General features: G+C 40.0%; 2 protein-coding genes across 3 annotated transcripts in view; one reads left to right on the top strand and one right to left on the bottom strand.

Moving 5' to 3' along the window:
- The window catches only part of pde6a (phosphodiesterase 6A, cGMP-specific, rod, alpha), a 33,791-nt gene extending 21,851 nt beyond the window's left edge, over nt 1-11,940 (bottom strand). The window contains exons 1-6 of one of the 2 annotated variants that reach the window (XM_051419854.1): nt 11,897-11,940; nt 8,847-8,918; nt 7,248-7,581; nt 6,667-6,808; nt 2,613-2,765; nt 283-372 (exon numbers count right to left, since the gene is read on the bottom strand). In XM_051419854.1, coding sequence (XP_051275814.1) covers nt 283-372; nt 2,613-2,765; nt 6,667-6,808; nt 7,248-7,576 — 714 coding nt within the window. In that variant the 5' untranslated portion in view covers nt 7,577-7,581; nt 8,847-8,918; nt 11,897-11,940. Of the gene's footprint in view, nt 1-282; nt 373-2,612; nt 2,766-6,666; nt 6,809-7,247; nt 7,585-8,846; nt 8,919-11,896 lie in introns of those variants that run through there. The other variant, XM_051419853.1, reaches the window with a different exon arrangement.
- Nucleotides 11,394-21,423, top strand: slc26a2 (solute carrier family 26 member 2). The gene is made up of 5 exons (XM_051419895.1): nt 11,394-11,486; nt 12,794-13,416; nt 13,547-13,837; nt 15,041-15,489; nt 16,479-21,423. Exons 2-5 carry the CDS (start codon nt 12,808-12,810, stop codon nt 17,305-17,307), a joined length of 2,178 nt encoding a protein of 725 aa, XP_051275855.1. The 5' UTR covers nt 11,394-11,486; nt 12,794-12,807; the 3' UTR covers nt 17,308-21,423.
- Nucleotides 21,424-22,708: the final 1,285 nt, after the last annotated feature.

The following is a 22,708-nucleotide window of genomic DNA, read 5'->3' as shown; positions in this document are numbered from 1 at the left end:
TCAGTTTGTACTTTAGTTAGGCCAAATTGAGGCATCTTGTCAAATGCATCTGCTGGTTGAATGACTCTCTCTCCATCATTATCTTTGTCTTATTTTGTACTATACATTTATGTCATCAAGAGTGAAAATGTGGATCTATGCACCTGTTCACACAGGCACAGAAAAAAGGTCAGGTGTGGGACACTTTCAGCTAGAGTGTTAAAATTCAAATGAAATCTAAAAAAAGGAACAAGGTGCCAAAGGAAAGAGTATAATAAAGTGCTGCATGCTCTGCAGCCTCACCTGTCCCCTCCTGGTCTCACAGTTGTGCAGGTAGCTCAGGTGGAACACTCTCAGGAGCAGGTTGGCGAAGAAGAGATACTTGCTTAGGGTCTGGAAGAAAACAGCACACACTTTAAGCTGCGTTGTGTGATACTGAGAAATGGATGTGATTGTGGTGTCTTAGTAAAGGCTCAGCAATAACCATTACAATGTTTTGTTTTATATGTTAGTCACCTTTACCTTGGTGCCATCACTCAGAGCAGGTGACACATTTCAAATGGCAAGTGTCTCATTTTTAAATCAAAAATGTCCGATAGTTACATGGTTCAACCTGCCATGTTTGACAAGTGATATTAAACCAAAAGGTAACACTGTCTCCTCTTTCTTGACAAATGAATGATTTCTGTGTGGTATTTGGAGTGTATGCCACAGAGGGCTTTCTGGTGATATAACACACCTTCAGGCAGATACAGTGCAGGTTCACAACTGTTGCCTAGCAGTGGCTGAGAATAGCCAGTGGTAATGTAATGTCCAACTTCCACATTTCTTTGACATCTGACTGACTTTGTGATAACACTTATTATCACATTTGTACTTTTTTTGGCAGTAAAGAATTGGCAGTGATTTTTCAGTTTTCCTTTCTCTGTGACTCTTTCATCGCAGTGGCCAACCCTAATTTGCACCCACTGGATATCTCTCCAAATGTCCTCTGACAGGCCTCTCCTCGGCTTTCAGAAAGTTAAAGGATCACAATTGTTGTTAGTTGTGATTTGGGAGGCTTTCCATTTGTCTAGCTGCGTTTAGGTGACTTGTACAACAGCTGCTAAAGCAGGCCAGAGCAGCAGGAAGGCTGAGGGACAACCCCACTTAGAGAGTTACCCCCATCACTTGTTGTTTCAGTCAGACATAAAACATTGGGCATCATGCATTAATGTTTTCTCTTAGATTTGTACTTGCACAAAGCAGTAAGAGGACATGTGGGATTTATGAAATGCGCACTGACAGCCAAGTCTGTTCTTAACCACCTGAGTATGATGATGAATTGTGTTTGATCTTCAATTGGGCGTGTGTGCATGTGGAAACGCCCCAGTAAAACCATGTAAGAGCAGCCTTAAGTGCTGTTTGCAAACACACCACTGACATCTGGCAGTTTTTCCTTGCCGCCTTTGCCAAGTGCTTGCTCATGGTGGTACTGTTGGGTCTCTGTAAATAATGTTATAAGGAGTTCGGTCCTGCTCTATTTGAAAAGTGTCCTGACATAACTTCTGTTATGAATTGGTGCTATACAAATAAAATTTAATTGAATTGAATCTGACAGGTAATGTTCATGTTTCCATATAGTAAGTGCTTTTTCCATCATCATTATTAATTCTTCACAGCACAAAACACAATTTGGAATTTGTGCGTATTGGCTTACATGTAGTCTATTGGTCATTATTTTGATCTTACCTGAGAATAAACAGGAAAGTATGCAAGTATTGATGAATGTCACAAAAGTTCTTAAATTGTTCTCATACACAATTTAATATCCAATCTGTGTGAAGGAACCATACATGCTTGAGGCCCATTGACTTTCTGTTGTTTGGGTGTTAAAGTTGAATTGTAATCAAATTTAATATAGTAGTGAAAAGTTAGGAAGTCAGGAGTTTTCAGTGCACAGAAGGAGGAGATTGATTGGGGTGCAAATGTTTTGGCTTATGATTATGCACAGTGAGGAGTGGAACCAAAGATCCTGTCTGAATGGATCACTTGGTGTAAGATAAATTGATCAATAAAGATTGCACCCATTTCTGACAATCATTGAATTTGGCCAAAGTACATGGCATTTGATCTATATATAGGCGGCCCTACAGGAACATGGTCAATTTAAATGACCATGTGTCAGTGGTCAGGAGTCTGACTTAAAATTTTCACTAATATTCCCAGAAAGAACTAAGATATTCTCTAAAAATCCTGGGTGCCAACAGCCAATCAGCAAGAATGTCTATATCACTTTGTGTATTTTTACTTACATCTGGATCCAAATGCAGATTATACATTTGTATATGGATTTGGGAGGATATTGCAATCAACCAGCGATTTGTAGCCTACTGTTCATCATCAACATGCCATCACATTTCAGTTTTATAAAGCCATAAGACATGTTATCAGTTAACTTGACAACAGAGTGCTGGGATGCAGGCACCCAAAATATTAATAAATAAATCAATATAATTTTGAGGCACTTTGTAACTGGTTTTGTAAAGTTCTGTATAAAGCTGAAAACTTATTTAATTTTAAGTGGTTGAATCACAAAAACTGTGACAGTGTGCTGAGGGTGTATTTCCAGGACAGACGGCATTAGATGTTACCTCTTCATCCTGCACAGTGAAGCGTGGCCCGTCCAACTTGTTGACAGCCATCATGACGGCCACCATATCTTTACCGTTCATGATGGGGACGGCAAGAACGTTCTTGGTTCGATACTCGGTCAGCTCGTCCACAAAGTCACTGTAATGAGGGCTCTATGAAGAGAAAAGAGCCAGGGTGTGAATTTGATTGTATTTAATCTCCTGCTCTTTGTCCCTGCACGCCTCAAAACTTCCAGACTCAGCTTTGATGAAGACACCACTTCTATCTATACATGCTGCTAGCAAAGGCTCTCCATTATCCACAAACTCAAGGCCCTCTCTGCTGCACTCCACCTACTGCTCTCCTGTGCAGCAGGGGTCATCAATTGTGTTCCTTAAAGGGGCGAAACAGAGGAAGAGCAGCTCATTAACTGCCAAGAAGGAACAAAATCCTGCAGAGAGCGACCCTCGAGAGACCAAAACTGGAGTCCTGATTTGGGCGAGGCAAGGTGTGAGTTTTCGTTTGTGAAAGAAAAAACACACAAGTTTGGTGCTGGCAAGGAAACAATCAGTCAGCACAAAGAGATGTATACAATCTATACAACAATGTATACTATTACCCATGTAAATAAGGCAGTTACTGATATTCATATATGAAAATCTTCTGATTGGCCGATATGAAAGGTCCACTGTGTAACATTGAGGAGGATCTATTGGCAGAAATGGAATATATTATTCATAGCTATGTTTTCATTAGTGTATGATCACCTGAATATAAGAATCGTTGAGTTTTAGTCATCTTAGAATTAGCCTTTTTTATCTACAGTGGAGTCACCATGTTGAACTGCAATGTTCCTACAGTAGCCCAGAACGGACAAACCAAGGCTATAGAGAGGACTTTTTGCATTTTTTGCTGCCACCATAGCTTCTCTTACACACTTAGTTGAGTCCAGAAGCTTCAATTAGTTGCAATCTTCAACTTCAGCGCTCGATGCCACTAAATCCTACACACTGGTCCTTTAATTTTCTTTACACAACCCATAACGTAAATAAACCTTTTTGATAAGTTTCCCTTTAAATTTGTGACAAAGAAATGTACTCAGTGGGACACTCTTTTAAAACATATATTTCGTGTTGCTGTACTTTAATCTCATGTCACGTATTGGCTGACATATACGACGATGCCGATATAATAAATGCAATAAGCTATCAGCCAGGTCAATCGGGCTCTACAAATTACTACTGCTCTACTGCTTTATCTGCCCCTTTATAAAGCTCACACTCACGTACAGGAGGAAACTCCTCAAAGTCAAACATTTGCATCATTAAAGTTTCATCCTTCAGAAACCTTAAAACTGTAGCTGTCACATGCAAAGAAACCTGAGCAGCAACTCAAACACTGTCCTCCGACCCAGCTCAGACACTGCACATAGCCTGGGTCTGCAAAGAAATACCTGTCAAGGTTTGAATGCCTTTCATGCAGTAGAGTATTAAGATCACCATGTTCCTCTGACGTACAGACCTGTGTTATTCCTGGTTTTTATTTTTTAATTTGTACGTTTGAGCACCAGTAATGAGATTTGAATGGTCCTCATCTTGCGCCACAAATGAATTAGTAAATCACCCTTTTAGTTTATTAATGTCTAAAGTTGTCTGTTTCTCTCTACATAGGGGCCGGCCTGAACTGTGGCAGTAGTGCAGGAAGTGAAGGGGAAAATCACTAAGACAAAGCTGATCTTGGATCAGCACCCACACAGTAGCTGATTCAACAGTAGCCTTTATGCAGCTTAAAAATGAACCTGTTCCAAAGGTCTGGGCATTTTGACAGCTTGTTATGGGGTGACCTTTGACCCCCTAAAGCCCAGAGAAGTCTTCATCCTGCTTGTTATCAGCTGAAGCTTTGCCTTGACCTTTGCCCAACAGCTCTACTCTTGACAAGCATAATCGAAGTTGTATTTTAATATAAAAAAAACAACACAAAATATATTTTTTTATGTACTACTCATGTATAAGCAGCTTTTATTATTTATTAACTCTTGTAAATAAATAAAATGACCATGTAGGTAGGAAACTCACATCATCGAGTCCTAAATAAGGCTTTAGAAATTAATTTATTTTATATCTACACATGAATTTGTGAAATAAATATGGCAAATGAGACGAAAAAACTTGAAATTTGTCAATAAATAATAGATGTAAATAAATAAAGAAACGTAGCAAGATAAATATACATATGTAATAAATACATTTTTATACACAATTCTTTAATATAAAGTCTGCACACATGAGTCAATACATGAACCTCCCTGGCCAATTCAGACCCATTAAGTGGATTCCAGGATGTTTCTGCTCTACCAAAGAAGGAAAAAAATAAATAAGCGAAACAATACAGTGCGACAGAATAGATTAAAGGTGTGTTGTAGTGCTGAGCCTGTGAAAATGGCTCTGGGCCTGTGTGACCTCTGGGAGTAATCTGGGATCGCTCTAATTCAGGACAGATTAACCGGCTTCATCTGCAACCTCCCCCACCGACACTCTCTACCCTCCTCACACGCACACCCCCTTTGAGTAACCACACCTCAAATAAACTCAGTCTGAAGGAAGCGGGATAGATGAAGGGGGAGAAATGAGGCCAGCTGTTGTCCACTACCTAATCCCAGTGAAACATAATCCCCACCTTCCACCTACAAGAATCCTGACTGGTTGACTGGCCTGTACTGGGTTGGACTGGGATGGAAATAGAGCGCAGGGAGACAGTCATTCCCAGCCTCTGCATTACTCTGAGAGGCCGTTCACAGAGCATTAGCATCATAAAGCCAACCAATTATAGGCTATTGGAAACATTAGCTGTTCCTTCACTTCAACTGGGGAGCCTTTGAGGCTTTGATATCGCAGTTGCCACATTCCCCATCGCGTGCCCCTGTGTTTGTGTGAGGCTGCGGCGTGACGGGCAGCACGATGATGTTGTGGCGGCCAGCCTGGCAGCAGAACTGATAGATAAAAAACAAACGGGAACATCAACCCGGGTCCTTTTTGTTCGTACATCAGCAGCTGAGGTTTCTAATCTCCCATGAAAGGAAGTGATTGGACTGATACAGAGGAGGGCTTGTAATCCATCAGTTATGGGGAGTGGGCTGCTGCCTTATTAACCATAAATGTCACAATAGGAGTTTGTGTCATAAGTGTGGACCTATAGTTGCATGACAAACCTGAAATGTACATGGGAATAAGCTTGCCAGCCATTTTCAAATGTCAAAGGTATTGGCTGTAATGAGATTGAGCTGGCTTTATTTGAAGGGAATTAGTGGAAGGGACACTGTGGTGTGAGGTTGCCATCTGGTGGTCAGACAGAGACAAAGCAACAAACAGGGTTTCTCTGTGGCAAAAGAGGGATTTGAACATTTACTGAGCAATAAGAAATATTTAAATTTCAATGCTTTTTAACAGAGAAGAACATTAGTTTTAATTTCTGGCCATGGATCTGTGCTATTTGCTGACACAGCTGATAGACAGATAGGTAGAACATTGCAACAACACATGCTTTAATTCTTGGTGGGGCCAACCACATTAATATATACACTCATTTAAGCTGCCCTAGATAAATGTAAACTTTAAAAAGACATCTGAAGATATAACAATGTAGTAGCTACAAAGTACTTTAGTAAAACCAACTGAAAGTAAATCAAATCCAAAATATAAGAGATAACACACGAGATAAAACAATTCTAATAATTACAACCAATTCCATCAGTTAAGGAAAAGCCATAAGATTAAAGCCAGTCTTAAACAAAGGAGAATACTGAATTTACAGTGTAACTGTCTGACATAACCAGGGGGCACATGTGTATGTTCCCATGGTCCTGTGTTCTCACGGTTCTAAGTTCCTTAACCGGCTGCGCCGACCCTGACCCTAGAACTGGGAAACATAGGCCCCTAGGAGTTCCACTATAAATGTATGTGAGGGAAGATTTTGTATATGATTCAGTGAGCTAGTAATGTGGTTCCAATGCCCACACCAGTACCACATTACTAGTAAACATTAAACACACAAAAAAACAATATTCACGGTATCTACCTCAGCCGCATCAGGAATGTTGACCATCTTCTTGCTGGACGCCACGTGGCCCACAATGCCGATATCTAACGGGTACACGATCTCACTGTCAGGTGGCACCAGGCAGTCATCCAACACTGCATCCTTATGGACATTGAATAACCTGGAGGTAAAGATTAGAAAGAACATTAGATCGTGCCATGCAATTAAAGCAGATCTTCTTAAAAGATTTTTTTTTTTAACCTTTTTAAATCAAACTGGTCTTTTCGCAGAGTTGCCATTCAGACAAAACAATGTGTAAATGTCCCTTGATACTCATCAAGGTGCCTTTGAGCATAACAACAGCATTCTAACTCACTTATGGAGTTGCCTGGTTGTAGCATTAACATAAAGATACCTCGCTTACATTTGAACATATTTAATTAAGCTGCCAAATGTGAGTGAGTGGAACTGAATGAATGTGAAGCAGGGTGCTGGTGAAAAACAGCCAATCTGTAACCAATACATGATCCCTGTTTCAGTGATCACATTCCTCGTTGTGAGACGTGTTGTTAAGAAGAGAAAAGGCTACTTTTTAAACATTGAAAGAAATCTCCAGTGACCTGGTTGCGAGCTCAGCCACTCCATTCCTCTGCCGGTACATGAAGAGGCTCATGCGGTCGGCCCTCAACATGAAGCTGAGGTGTTTCATGAGGTTGAAGACAGATTTCTCCATCTGCAGGTTGTCCTGGATGTCCCGCACCAGGTCGAAGAGGACCTCGCTCTCCTCCACCGTCGTCAGCTCGTGGAACTTGCTGACGTCCAACCCTGTCTTCCGGTTGCTGTCCAGCAGGTCTGAGATGACCTTGGGCCGGAAGTTTATGTCATAGTACTGCTTGGCGAACTGCGGGTTGGCATCCAGGAACTGCTCTGCTGCCGCTGCGTCCACCATGGCTGCTGCTGACAGGGCACAGTCAGAGGAATACAAGATGGTATTACTGCTTGGGGCTGGATGGTTAGCAAAACACTTTCTTTCATTCAGCTACTTACTAATGAACTGCACAAAACTAATCCAATAGCAAAAAGCTTCCACTCAAAGCTAAATTAAATGGTGGCTGAGAAAATCCACAACAAGAAAAATGGATGCAAGTCCGGTATTCACTCTTCTTTTAGCCCTGGTTTGGTCTCAAACAACTCCTGCAAAAACTGTTTGACTCTGTCACCGCTAAAGGTTCCACTTCCTTCAGCAGCTGGTTGCTGACTTTGTCTTCTGTCATTTGGTGCTGGGTAGGTAATGTACAGTAGCTTTATTGTTTGCTCAAAACAGCTGCCTGATGCAGCTGGACACAGGGTGGATGAGTGCTGAGACTGAACCTTACACCAAATGTGCTGTACAACCAAAAACAATGAGCTGAAAGATGCCAAAAGCTCAATCCAGTCAGTACTACAGATCACTCTCTGTGGGTTTGTCACAACCCATAACAGAAGGGCACATTAGTATATTTATGTATATACAGCAGTCTTACATGCAGTATTCTAGATGATAACCTCTTAATATCTGTCTCCTGTCACTCTGTCAATATAAACAAATTGAGAAGGCAACAAACGTACTACAAGGTGGTTATGAAACAGTCTCGCTTTAATACGGATGTCTCCATATGACCTACATGAACAAACAGGACCATCAGTGAGAACGCTGTTTCTACATAGTTATTCTCCGCGCTGCAATGCCTGCCACTGGGTCGTCTTTGATCAGATTCCCTTTGAAATCACACGAAACAGGGCGGTGATCACAACCGCTTTTGTCCACAGGGGCTGAATCAACCAGTGTATGTCCACTGAGAATGGACTTTACAGTGAAGCAGGAGACATCCTGTGTCCAACAGGAATACATTCAGGACATTTAACGAGGTAGAAGGAGTAGATGATAAATGCATTTAAATGATTTTAATGTGGAAATAATACTTTTTTTATGGGAAAATCTGACATTCACAATTGTTCCAAGCTGACTATTTGTATACATGTCATAAGATGATCTTAATGTGTTAATGTTAAGGTCAGATTATTTAACATGGGTGTTATCACACCAGGACAAGGTTTAGTTGTCTCCTCTGGCACTTCAAGTGTTCATGTATAAATTCATCAATAACGTTATAATAATAATGTACAACTGACATCAAAGATCCAAATGATTTTTGTATTTAAAATGTAAACAGTCCTACCTGTTGAAGTCCTTGTGTTGTCTCCAGCAAAGTGTATAATCCCTCTGTCCTGCTAACCAAGTCCACAGGTGTCTGAGAAAAGAAAAAGGATTACCAGGATGGTTTTAAATGTGTGGACATAAGCCTGCATCCAATTACAACACTGGGATAACACCACCTTCCAATGATTAATGACACAACCTGGGATTCCTTTCTCTGTCTCACCCATAGCACTTGTGGGCTGTTGTGCAGTGTCCTGAGTATTCATGGCATCTAGACTACTGCACTGAAATACTGTTCATTAGCCATATATGTTTTTTTTTTTTGTCTCAACCAAAAAAGCTTATTAGTAATACCACATAAAGACATCTTAACATGGGCCTAGTTATAGTTATACACTTTAAAAGAAGAAGCTATACACATATTTAGTTAAACCTCAATGAGCAGATCCAACCTCATTCAGACAGTTTGCAAACCAGAAAGCAAAAGCAGAAAGGGTGAGAAAAAAAAGGGGGTTAAAAGAATCCATAAAAAGAATTTACATGCAATTTACTTCAGTTTTTGTAATCCATGATTATGGACAACAGGCTTTCATGTGAGATGACTGGCTTAAATTCCAGTTGTGGCAGGTATTTAAGATGATTAAAGGAGAATGTAGCTTTTATGAGCTGGAGGATTATAAACTACATTTTAAAAATGTGATTTGTTGGTTCTACCCATTGAAGTTTTCAGACAATGAGACAAAAGTATGTCTGTTCATATCAGGAGGCATTTAACTGACGCTTCACCCAGAGTGTAATTTTAGGATACAATTAGGGTGGCAAAATTAATATTACTGAAATTGCAATATGGCCAGGTGCAATATGCAAATCACAGAAGCTGCATTTTATTGAGAAAGGTCAAATTTGCATCAAAAGCGGATTATAATGAAGTACTGAAGTGCTGCAGAGATACCCTGGCTGATAAATCTTGTTCTTCACATTTAAGAAAACATCTTTGTCTGGGACAGACCCCAAAAACATTCACATCGTCATGATTTTAATATTTTACATGTGAAAATGCAAAAATGACTGTTTCCACACTAATCCTGAATCATATTGCTATATCTGTCAAAATAATGGCAATCTGATGTTTTTACCATATCATGCAGCCCTAAATAAAATAGGTCTACTTAGTCCCTGCTGGCTTCAAAGGTGGCTGTTAAAAGAAGGTTGATTCCTCTCCTCTTGAATATGTGTCAGTTACATAGGATCAAAGCACTCCACCAAAGCACAATCTAGTTCCTTTGCTTTCCACCCCTAAGCATATGAAAGCAGCTATTATGAATCAGTGTATATATATGTATACATATACACACACACACACACACACACCATATTAATATACTATATAAACCATACAAAAGTTTTGAACATATGGAGAACATGAGCATGGATTATAGTGGTTGGAGAAGTTTAAATGGGCATTTTGATACTTTTGTTGTTAATTAAGTTCCTTAACAGTCTAATTTTTTATAACTATCTAATAGTACATTGGTATATACTTTTTTATATAAACTGCCAGTATTAGTGGTTTAGGGTTAACAAATAAACGGTCTAAAAAACATGAAAATGTCACAAACAAGTTCTTTTTTCCCTTTTACTCAACTATTTAGAACTGTTTGTTACTGTGTACATCTGCAATAAAGGCTCAATTGTTAGCAGTTAAATGAAACGTTAATGTTCTACTGTATCAACCTTATTCAATTGATAACTGAACGTTACCAAGATTGACCAAAACTCCCTCCCTTCTCTTCACTTCAGGTTACCTGTTGCACACACAATGGGACTCAGTATTGTTGGTATGTCATAGTAAAAAGATAGTATTACACTCATTTGTTTCTCCTACAGCTCATATTGTGTCATGCCCCAGGCACCCTCACACTCTCTCTAAGGAATCTGAGACAGAGAATAACAAACAGCAAGAACAGAAGTCATATCATTGGTGATAACAAAATAAACCTAGAGAACTGTACAGCTGATTCCCCTTCTATGGTGTCAATCAATGAGAGCCTGTTCAGAGAGCTACAAATCAAGAAGAGTGCTCACTGTTCCTGGATATCCTATCACCAGCATCAACATGAGTTACATGAGTGATTGGCTTTTTAGACTTGAGAAGACAGCTTCCTGTGAACTGAAACTTCACTATATTTTCACTGTTTTTCTGTTTTCCATGTTTTGTATTGGTTCAAAGGAGTTTAGGGTTTTCAGAGTTGTGACACTGGGCATACTGTTCAGGCAGTTACAGGAGAATGTTTATGAAGAGGCAATGTGTTTGTTACAGTACAAAGATTCATTTATTTCTTTAGTAAACCTTGTTATCTTACTGTAATAACCACACAAAGTAGCTTCTTTGCCATATGTTCTGCATTATTATTTTCCTTAATATACATAATATTTTATTTTCATTAACTGATGTCTTATTTTGCTACAAAGTGATTCATCTTCCGCCACAGACCATCTTTGTCTCAACAGATCAAGTGACGTAGATCTCACGTTCCTTTAAACGTCATCACGCACGGAGCTACAGAGCAGTGTAAAATGAATTTGAGGCGGAATGACACTCGAGTGTCTGAACACAACCGAAGATTAACTTCGTAACCTGCAACTAGTCCGAGCTCAGGTCAGTGACTTTACACATTAACAGCGACGTTGTTTGTCCTAGCGGGAGAGCAGCGTGTCACGTTAAGTTAACGTTACCGTAGTTGGCTAAAAGTTTGAACCGGTGTCCACGTTGACAACTTGTTTACAATGGTGTCCATTCACAGCTCTGCTAACGCAACGCTGCCAGCTCCTGGACTGATGGTAGGGTAACGTTAGGGGAGCTAGTTACACTGCCTGGGACAAAGTCAGTGGTCTTCAATGACAAGTAGATACTGTCATTTAGTAACGTTGACCTTTACACGTTACAATACACAAATGGACAGTTAACGTTACTCCGCTTTTATCCAACATTTCAACAGCCTGTAAATAGCCCAGTAATCTCATTAACCCAACATTACACAGGAGTTCTCCTGAAAGCAAACTCGTTACCGTTACTGTAATCCTCTCAGCGGTAGAAGAGTAGCAGTCATACATCCCCAGCGAGGATGCCAGTTAGTAGGGTTTGGAAAAGCAGAGTAAAAGACCTCTGTTGGGTTGAGAGGTTGTTATTCACTACGTTGTATAACCAACTCTTTGTCCTGCATTTGGTTACTTTTAGTTCAGTTCAGTTTTAACACGTGGTTTGGACTTTTTCCACATTCAAGTAGTTCAGTGTTCTTTTAACAGCAGGACAGTAGGTCTGTAATAAAACTGAACTTTTCAACCAAACTAAGCCCAGTTTGAACCGTTTAGATATTTGACCTGCTAAATGATTTGCTCATAAAAATGTGTATGATCAAGTAAAAGCATGATAAATGACTATAAATGATACCCATCCAGTCACTAAGTAGATCAAGCCTATTTATATAATGCCTTTAATTGATCAAGGCTGTAGAGAGGGAATGGCATATCACATGACATTAGCTGTTATTAGCATTTTCCTTAGATTGCTGATTACTTTGACCTTCGTTTTGTAGATATGTATATCTCAGTACTGGTGATTACCAGTAAGGGCCTTCCTTTCTGTCTAAGGGTCACTAAAAGCATAAGTTAAACTGTATGAATAAGGGGAAGTATCTTTATCTGTATTGTGATGTAACATCAATAGGAGGAAATATTTCTTGGCCTCAGCAAAATGTCAGAAATAAGCAGTCAGGCCCACACCCACTGACCTGAAATGTAATAGTGCTCCTACTGACCCCCCCCCCGCCTCCACGCTGCTGCTGAATGCTTGTTACTGTAGTGGGCTGCTCATTTTAAAATATGCATAACAGCATTCTTTTTTCCTGTTAGCAGTTCTTTAAAATAAAGTTGACTAAACTGAACTCTTTCTTCCTATCACCACAGATAAGGGCTTTATCATGACTCATGGCGACGACTGCTGTGCGACGGCAGAAGATGGAGCTGAGAGCGACCAGCAGCGGCCTCTCATTCTGGAGAGAGTGGAGAAAGACACAGCCAAAAACTGGAAAACACTTGTGTCACACCGGATAAAGAAACACTGCTTGTGCACCCCGAAGAAAGCTAAATCCAAAATACTGGGCTTTGTCCCGATTTTGAAATGGCTACCACAGTACCAGCTCAGGGAATGGCTGCTGGGTGACATCATGTCGGGACTGATTGTTGGAATCCTATTGGTCCCCCAGTCTATAGCCTACTCCTTATTGGCCAGTCAGGACCCCATTTATGGTCTCTATACATCTTTCTTCTCCTCCATCATCTACGCCCTCTTAGGCTCTTCTAAACACATCTCAGTGGGGATTTTTGGGGTGCTCTGCCTGCTTGTGGGTCAGGTTGTAGATAGGGAGTTAGCTCTGGCAGGATACCTCACAGAAAGCAGCATCAGTAGTAACGGCAGTGCCATCCTGCTGGCTGGCCAGGGGAATGACAGTGTTGGGGTGGAATGTGACAGAAGCTGCTATGCAATCACAGTGGGAGCTACCGTTACCTTCACTGCTGGAGTTTACCAGGTAAGTGAGCAGGGGCGATTTTATGCACTGTACCAACAACAAATACATCAGTCCTTCCCTATGACCTCAAGCAAACTAGATCTTGTAATCTGGGTATCCAAACTGCCTGATGCTTATCTCTTTCTCTCAGGTTCTAATGGGCATTTTCCAGGTAGGCTTCGTCTCTGTCTATCTCTCAGACTCCCTTCTCAGTGGCTTTGCTACAGGAGCTTCCTTGACCATCCTCACTTCCCAGTTCAAATACCTTCTGGGCCTGAAGATCCCCAGACCTCAGGGCTGGTTCACTCTGTTTAAGACCTGGTACAGCCTGCTCATCAACTTGGGAAACACCAACATTTGTGACCTGGTGACCAGTTTGGTTTGTTTGCTGATTCTGATACCGACCAAGGAGCTCAATGATCGCTTCAAAGCCAAACTAAAGGTAAACAAAGTGCAGTTTGAAAGTATAGATTTAAATATAAGTTTTACATGCTAACAGCTTTTGTTTCAAAATGTAAAAGTTGTTTAACACATTGCTGTTTTCTGCAATAGTAAACCTTAGTCCTCACGGAGCAAGAATCAAAGGTTCTTTATTGATTCATCCTAGGGTCACAACATACTAGAGATGTACCCAACTAAAAATTTTGTAAGTCAAATTGGATTTGGCTGAAGATTCATCTACTTATTCCTTTTTTTTTTTTTTTCAGTTCAGTGCCACAGAAAACTATAAAAAATATCAGCAGTTTCTGCGATGTTACATGATAATATCATGTGTGATGTGAAAACATCAGAATTCCACACAGTCAGAGAACTTAAAAGTGCATGTCCTGCTCATAGTTCAGTTATAAAATCTTAACGCACCACATAGCATCTCTCCCCCCGGGCTGCTGATAGCAATGTCAGCCAAAGAGTCAATCACAGTAGACGGCAGTAGAGGAGGTTGTACAGCCATCTGGTTCAAAAGGTTTAGCCAAATTCACATCACTAGAGCAAAGAGCATCAGAGCAGCCGACAAGTTGGAGTCACACTTCCCTCCATTAACTATCACTCTTATCTGCTTCGTTTTGTTATTTGTAAAGTTTACAGCCGTGCTATCGCTATGTGTACACTGACACAGCTATAAAAAAAAAAACATACGTTATAGATATAGAGTGGTTGAGTGAGTACAAGCCAACCTGGTGCATTTCGGAATCAGAATCAGAAATACTTTGATCCCTGATGCAACTTTGAAACCACTCATGTTTATGTTAAGATTAGACATGTCTGGGGTTAGGTCAGTGTCTCTTGCTGTTAAGGATAGGGTGAGAATTTGGGTGGGACTTCATATCCCTCAAAACATGTTCACAACTATACTTTGAGGTTAATTCTAATGATCAAAGCACAGTTGAGGCTAAACACAGCTCAACCAAAGCTTGGCAGGGGGTTAAACCGAGGATGACAAATATCAGTGAAGGCATATAGCTTACCCTTTTTAGTGCAGCTAAAACTGACAAAGCTGTGGGACGTTGAGCTAAACCTCACAAAGTTCAGCTTAGAAAGAGTCCAAGATGTCGTAAATAGGCCACCATACCAACTGGCTCTTAACTTTTAATTGATCCAAGATTTGTGTGTCAAGTCTGTTTTTTTTTTTTTCCTCCTTACCCAGGCTCCAATTCCCTTCGAGCTCTTTGTGGTTATAATCGCCACCCTGGCTTCTCACTTTGGCCACTTCAACACTGATTATGGGTCTGGTGTGGCTGGTGACATCCCCACAGGCTTCCTCCCTCCCCAGCTGCCCATGTGGACACTGATCCCAAATGTGGCTGTTGACGCTTTCTCCATTGCTATTGTGGGATTCGCCATCACGGTGTCACTGTCGGAGATGTTCGCCAAGAAGCACGGCTACACTGTGGATGCTAACCAGGAGATGTACGCCATTGGCTTCTGCAACATCCTACCATCATTCTTCCGCTGCTTCACCACCAGCGCTGCACTGACCAAGACTCTGGTCAAGGAGTCCACAGGGTGCCAGACTCAGGTGTCTGGACTGGTCAGCGCTCTTGTCCTGCTGCTGGTGTTGCTCGTTATTGCACCGCTCTTCTATTCCCTTCAAAAGTAAGCACACCAAAATAATTAGTAATCAATTTAAAAGGTCTTGCCTTATTTATTCCTCTTGTGAGTTCATCTAATTAGTAGGTGATTAGTAAATTTGGATTTCTGGAATGATGGCCTGCATGCTGTCATCAACAGAAGCTAGCGATCAATAGCTTCTTGACAGTGGTAGTATAATTAAAGCCATATCATAATAAGGCAAATAATATATAGTGCACAATCACAGGATGGGAGTGATGCAAGGGCTTTCGTTCTAGCATATCAGAGTGCTTAGAAACGAGCTTGCAGTTCTTATCTTGTTTACCACTAAAGTGGTTTCAAGGGCAGCCTTAGACAAATACTGATAACCTATGGTTGTAGTTCAGGGTTAATGCTGACACTGCTGGTCATCGCTCTGCGAAGATACAGATGTTTAAAAAGCCTGCAACTTCTATATAATATTACAGAGATGATTCTTGAATGAGGAATAAAGAGCAGAAATATGAGTTAATAAAATGAGTTAATTGCTAACTAGATAGGTAAAAAGCAAGTCACACATTTGGGGATCCTTTAGGTCTTTGGCCAGCCTTGATCACGCTCTATTGATCTGATTGCAGCTGATGATTGGTATTGATTTACTTCAATGCTGGTGTTATCTTCATCCACACCCATAGACACACTTGCTGCTACACGGAACATACGGAATGTCTTCATAAATAATATAACACATCTGTTGAGGCCAGATTAAGTTGTGTCTTTGTTCCTTATCTCTTTTACTATCATCCCTTCTCTCTTTATTTGTGAAGCTTTCTGGTCTCTTGAGTTGATATTATCTGTTCCATCCAACATCTCAACCTGCCCCTCCAGGAACTAAATCTAAGATGAAACCCTATTTAAATGGCTAAAGACTACATTGGCAACTTAAAAACTTTATAGCTGACTCAGATTCAAGTTCACGTGACTTTCCTGACCTTTGCCCTTTCCCTATTTTCTTGCTTCCTTTTCCTGTCCAGGTGTGTATTAGCCGTCATCATTGTGGTTAATCTCCGTGGAGCTTTGCGAAAGTTCATGGACATTCCTCGCATGTGGCGTGTCAACCATGTCGATGCCTCCATCTGGGTGATCACCATGGCAACCTCAGCGCTGGTCAACACAGAGCTGGGTCTCCTCGTGGGGGTTTTGGTGTCAGCCCTCTGTGTCCTGGGCCGGACCCAGAAAGCCCAGGTCCTGGAGCTTGGCCGGGCTACAACCAGGGAGCATTATGAGGATCTGTTGTCTTACCGCGGCCTTGGGACACATCCCGGAGTGGCAGTTTTTAGATATGAGGCTCCAATCTATTATGCCAACCAGAGCTTGTTCAAAAAATCGCTCTACAGGTGTGTAGGACTTGATCCTGTGAAGGAGAAAACGCGGATTATCAAGTTCAAGAAGAAGAACAAACAGCAGGAAGAGGTTACAGGAGGCCAAAATATGAAGTCCGAGCAGAAGGAGGCTGCAGGGAAAGAGGATGTGGTTGAAGCCGGTACGACTGTAACCTTGATGAAATCTTGGCGTAGCTTAAGCAGCTTGGTGATCGACTGCAGCGCCATCTTGTTTCTAGATACAGCTGGAGTTAATGCTCTGAAAGAGGTCCGCAAAGATTACGGAGAACTGGGGATCAAGGTTGTGCTGGCCCAGTGTAATGTCTCTGTATTGGACGATCTGGAAAGAGGGGGATACTACCCAGAGAAAAAAGAATGTGATGGAGGAGAAAACAAAAGTGTGTTTTTCACCATCGAAGACGCCGTCCACTACGTCCAAGGCCTCTCAACTCCTAATGGAGATTATGACAGCAAATGCTGAAAAGATCATTTATCTGTCCAAATATCAATGTTTACATCTCTCACATAAAAAGGAAAGTCCATTGTTTCCTATGTGCCTTGTAAGGCTACAGTGATTGCTGAAGTCCTTCCTGAGTGTAATTATCCTGCGTCTACCTTTCATAAGTGCAGCAGACAATTCTTTATTTATTATTGTTTGAGCATTTCTTCCTCATGCAAATGCAGCTTAAGTACATAGTACTTCTAGTAAGAGCTTCACAATGGCAACGTCAGTACGGGACATTTTCTCTTTTTTGCACACATGTGACACCCAAATGACTTTATGAACAGTCACCCACCAACATTAGGGATGGGACAATCTACTGTAGTATATTTATTGTGATAAAGAAAAAACAAGTCATAAATTTATCATGGTGAATTTCCATAATCAGTCATGAATCGGGATAATTGTGAATCGATTTCCTTATTTATTTTGAACAAGGGGAGAAGATGTGTGGAAATAGTATAAATTCCAAAACAGAACAGGGAGATCAGGGAGAACAGGGAGATCAGGTGTTAATCTGTGATGCAAAAAATTTGTTTCTTAACCAAATGTTAGGTAAAGTGAGTCCAGTATGTTTTAGTGCCATTTTAAAAGTCTGAAGTATATTTTCATGATTATTTTGATAATGTTATGTATCGCCATTATTTTGGCCATGATAATCATGACATGACATTTTTATTTTATCATCCCGTCTACATTATGTAGACTTTGTTAGTTAGTTAGTTCTAATTCCATTTGACAATCTGACGCTGAAACAGTTCCTCTATTTTCTTTATCAGATTAAAGAATTTTCATTTTATGACTTAGGGAAGCCAAAAAGCTGCCACACCTCTAAATTTTGAATTATTGTGAATTCTAGAACTGTAAACTGTGTTGGGGTAAATAAGTATCATGTGTAGGTTGGGATGTGTGCAACAAAGTGAAAAGGTTTATCATTGAGAAATTGTGCATTGAGGGGGACTTCAGAACTCATTTAAGCTTCAATTTAGTTTTAAATTAAATGTATACAGTTTTTCTTCAACAGCAATGAAAGATCAAAATCCTACATGCTGTCCTTCAAATATTTATTTTGTAAGACATCGCCAAACTGTGCCTGAACATGATTGCACTGTAACTAATAGTAGGCTAGTGATATACAAGGGAAAAGTTTCTTTTTCCTGTGGGAGAGACTGTGTTTACAGAGCCAGAGAGCAGTAAATGATCATTAAAACAATGAATGGGAGATGGTGAGAATGCTCGGCTCAAGCAGACAATCAATCTTCATGTATCCAAACTGCAGTGCCTTTAAAGAAGCAAATGTAAATACACTGTGAATGTTTTCGTAGCAGGTCCTTTGACATATGAATGCCAGTCACCTTCTACTGTTACAACTGGACAACTTTAGTATTACCTTCCTTCCAAAGAGCACCATTAGACAAGTGATCCACAATCCTGTTGTTACCATAACTTAACTTAACAAAGTTTTGTCAGTTATTTCAGTAGAACAAAAGTCACGTTTTTAAAGTGGAGGATCTCATTCTAGAACAAATGTCCTACTGAGGCCTGTACTGGATGTGTCACTTTGATGAAGTACTTTTTAAAGTTTGTCCTTAATCTCTGTTTGCTGAGGGCGACAACATCACTGACATAGCTTTAGCCTTTGTTACTAATAGCTTTGTAAATACACCAGCTGGGTGATTTGGGGGGGGGGCAAAGTTCGAGTCAATGAAAAACATTTTCTGCAGTGAATGCCATGTGAGATTTACATCAGAACCCCTGTGAGTTTTTTTTTTTTCTAATTTAATGTTCTATTGTCCCAGTCAAACTCATCAAAGTACAAGCCAGATTATTATTATTTAAATTACTAATGTAATGTTGTGTTCTTAGCTGAAGGTTCCTTGTGAAGTTTATTTTTTAGCTATATATATATATAGAATTATATTATCTTTTTTTTTTTTTTTTTTTTTTTTTTTGGTCTCTGATTTAATACGTGCACATGAATACAAAGCAATACATGTTCCTGCTAATGGTTTCACACTTCCACTGATCTACAGGTGGTCGCAATGTTCCCAAAAATGGAGCACTACATCAGCAAAAGGAAGAGAAAAAGACTGCTAGCCAGTAGATAATGCAGTTTAGAATTGTTCAAACAGCTTTGCAATTGATTTATGAGGAAGGAACTTCACTTTGAAACACTGAATGAAGCTTTTTTGTTTGTTTGCATGAAAACTCCACAGGGCACCTTTTTAAATAACGCCCCAAACATTACAGCACAAAGACGGGATGTTCTTATCTCTAACAGCATTTGCCTTTGCTGGAGGGTGCATGAGTTTTGGGAGGAGCAGTTAGTCAGGTAGGCAGTGTAGGCCTTTGGTCTTCTGGAGCTGAAGGACTTCTGAAGGGAAAATACTGTCACACAGGACTGAACACAGTCCTTACTGAAGCTTTTCATGACAGCTTATTTTAAAGATCTGTAATATTCAAATGTGGGCCCAGCTTTAGATGTTTTGTAACCAAACTGCATGAAACTACCTGGTAATATTATTTATATAGCACTTATTCAGTTGTTACAAAGTTCACATTAAGTTCTTTCATAACGTAGTGACGTCACACTACTGTATGAAATATAACAAAACTATTACAGCCTTTTGCATTACACAGTAGTAGTTTGTTTTTCAACCAGAAATTCTGCCTCTGAGGTTTTGGGGTTACAGTAGCTTTTATCTGCTTTTTATCCTGAAACTAAACTGCTTGTTCCAGTTTATTGCAGGTTCCGGTGTGTTTGCTCTCATCATTTCCTCTACATGTTTGTGAAGCTGTGGCTGTACAGTTGAAGTGTCACAGTATCTGGTTGGAGGATGTCAACGTTCAGTTATCCTCTATTTAAACTTTTTAAATATATCAATGTTTGTTGCTGTCCAAATATATTTGGTGCATTTGGAATATGCTCAACATATGTTTTTATGTGCTCAGGATCTTTGCCTGAATAGCACACAGTAAAATAATGTATTTTTATTCTTTGGATTAAGGACATCCAGCAGCTGTCTGTTTTGTTGAATTCATGTTTATTATCATTTATTACAGCTTATTATTAATTAGTATCAGAAGCCCCATTGCTAGCTCAAAGCACCAGCTCTATGCGTGTATGTAGCTGTATACATATGAATCAGTAACTGTCAACCCTTCTGACAAACTGTTGAACAGGAATGTTGTTCTGTTGAACAGGAATGTTAAGACTTGTATTTTCTATACAACCATTAATCCCCACCCTGTCAAATAAGATCAGGGAAACTGCAACAACCTGTTCCACTAAGTCAGCGTTTTGTATAAGATGAACTCAGGATTGGAGCTTGAGTTCACATTCTGAATCAACAGTCTCATCTCTAGTAAGCATCTCAAATTGTGGTACTATTGCAGGGCTTTTCCCGTTGCCCCATCCCAATGAATCTGTCCGCTTTAAAGGAAGCCATAATCTTCATTCTTCCACATCAATAACGTGTAACTGCAACTCGGTCCCTAATCCATGTATGAGTTCTAATGTACTTTTATCACCCAATTTGAGCGACTTACTTAAGCTATGGTGCCTTTGTTTTGTCCTGTATTTACAGTCAGAATAAGAAGACACTGTTTTTTATTGAAATGTGTGTTTGCGGTTATATTAGCAACTTTAAATGTTGCGGGTTGTTTGTTATGCAGGAGTTTCCAATGATATATTTTATGAATTGAGACATGATACAACTTGTTTTAGGTTTGGGTATAAGATTTTTTTCTTTACTCCAATATTCTTGCTGATGTAAAACAGTAGTGGTATATATTTACAGTGCCTTTTATAGATCCATAATGCAGAGAGCATATGAAAAGGAATAATGGCTTTGTTTTGGTGCAGGATGTTTACATACACGTCTTCTAAAATATAGACAATCTGTAGTGTAGAAGGGTTCAGTTGGATTTATGTAACCGTTCTGTGCCTCTGTCCAATTTCCTGATGTACAATATATATATTGCTTTAAATGAGGAAATGGGACTGTATTTATGATGTGCAAATAATCATGGGGAAACTAAAAGTTGTACAGTTTATGTACCGATTGCTTTTGATTTAGTAAAATGTTTGAAATAGATTGTGTCAGTGTCTTTTTTTCTTCAAGCACAAACTGTACTCAGCCATTCATTTACTCTTAACTCTCTTTTATTACAGCGGTTTACTTTAATGCATTGCCGTGCTTTAGTCTTTTATCTTAACGTTGGGGAAATGGACATGAAATTGGACCTTCGTTTACCCTGAAGCACAAACATTAAAGAGGTCTTGTATCACAGGTGTTATTACCCTAATGAAGTGATCAGTTCATCACTAAAGTACTGGGATATCTGTTTTATTTATTTCATTGCTGTTCTGTCCCTGTTTTGGGGGATATTTGTTAATCCTTTCTATCACATAAATGATATGTAAATAGGTTTAAAGTGGAGTGAATGGGAGCATGGCTACATAAACTGCTGTGCTGTAACCTTAGTGTCATACATTTGAGGATATAACATTTACTCACACTGGAATAAACTGAGTAAACTTGAGCTCTACACTTTTTACATTTCAAAATAGAGAACTACAAATAGCATTGCTAGGCACCTTAAGACAGCCTCTAAAAGCACAGTGACATGGCTGATAAACTTCATTTAAACCACCACATTCTCTTGTTCCTAGGACAACAGAAACACAGGCTCCAGATTAAAGTCAATGCAGGTTTCAAGGTGAATGGGAAGCCTTGAGGGTTCCGTCAGTAGCGGAGTCTGGCTCTCTGGAATTCCAAACAGAACATTAGCGAGACAAAATAACTAAGGCTTCTTTGTCAGTATATAAACTGTCTGTCCTTGCTCTAATGCGACCCCATGGACTTACTGCTGAGATCGACAGTATCCTGAGGGACTTCCAGTATTTAACCCAGGTTCAGATAGTCAAACTATTTTTATACCTTTCCTCCTCTTCTCTCCTTAGAGCTCCTTTCCCTGATGATAATAGACTACACGGGTCATTTTAGCATCATTTATTTAACCCAGTGGTAGTTCTTCCAGTGAAGCTACGTGAAGTTTAGCCTGGCACTTTATAACGCTGCAGTAAACTTTCTATTATATCAATAACTGATTCTTCTTTAAATGTTTAACTGTTCAGACCAAATATTTAGATTACACCACTTTGGGCTGTGGGGAGCTCTGATAACTGGAGTGCTGGTGAGAACAGACTTTACAGGACAGAAAGACCTGTGTTTTCTCTCTTGAGTTTCAAGGGGGAACGAGATGAAGGAAAATACAGACCCGTCTCCCGAGGCCAGGACAGAGCACAGTCTCAAATCTTAAGATATTTTTAAAAAGGCCAAAAGGGTAGTTATTGGAGTAAGCCCACAGTAAGGCT

The sequence above is a fragment of the Dicentrarchus labrax genome, unplaced genomic scaffold (assembly GCF_905237075.1).
Source record: "Dicentrarchus labrax unplaced genomic scaffold, dlabrax2021, whole genome shotgun sequence".
NCBI lineage: Eukaryota > Metazoa > Chordata > Actinopteri > Moronidae > Dicentrarchus > Dicentrarchus labrax.
This window is presented reverse-complemented; position numbering and strand designations above follow the sequence as displayed.

Coding starts and splice junctions, on each gene's coding strand:
- slc26a2 (XM_051419895.1), top strand. CDS start 12,808: ATGACTCATGGCGACGACTGCTGTGCGACGGCAGAAGATGGAGCTGAG. Junction 13,417..13,546: donor TCACTGCTGGAGTTTACCAG/GTAAGTGAGCAG, acceptor TCTTTCTCTCAG/GTTCTAATGGGCATTTTCCA. Junction 13,838..15,040: donor GCTTCAAAGCCAAACTAAAG/GTAAACAAAGTG, acceptor CTCCTTACCCAG/GCTCCAATTCCCTTCGAGCT.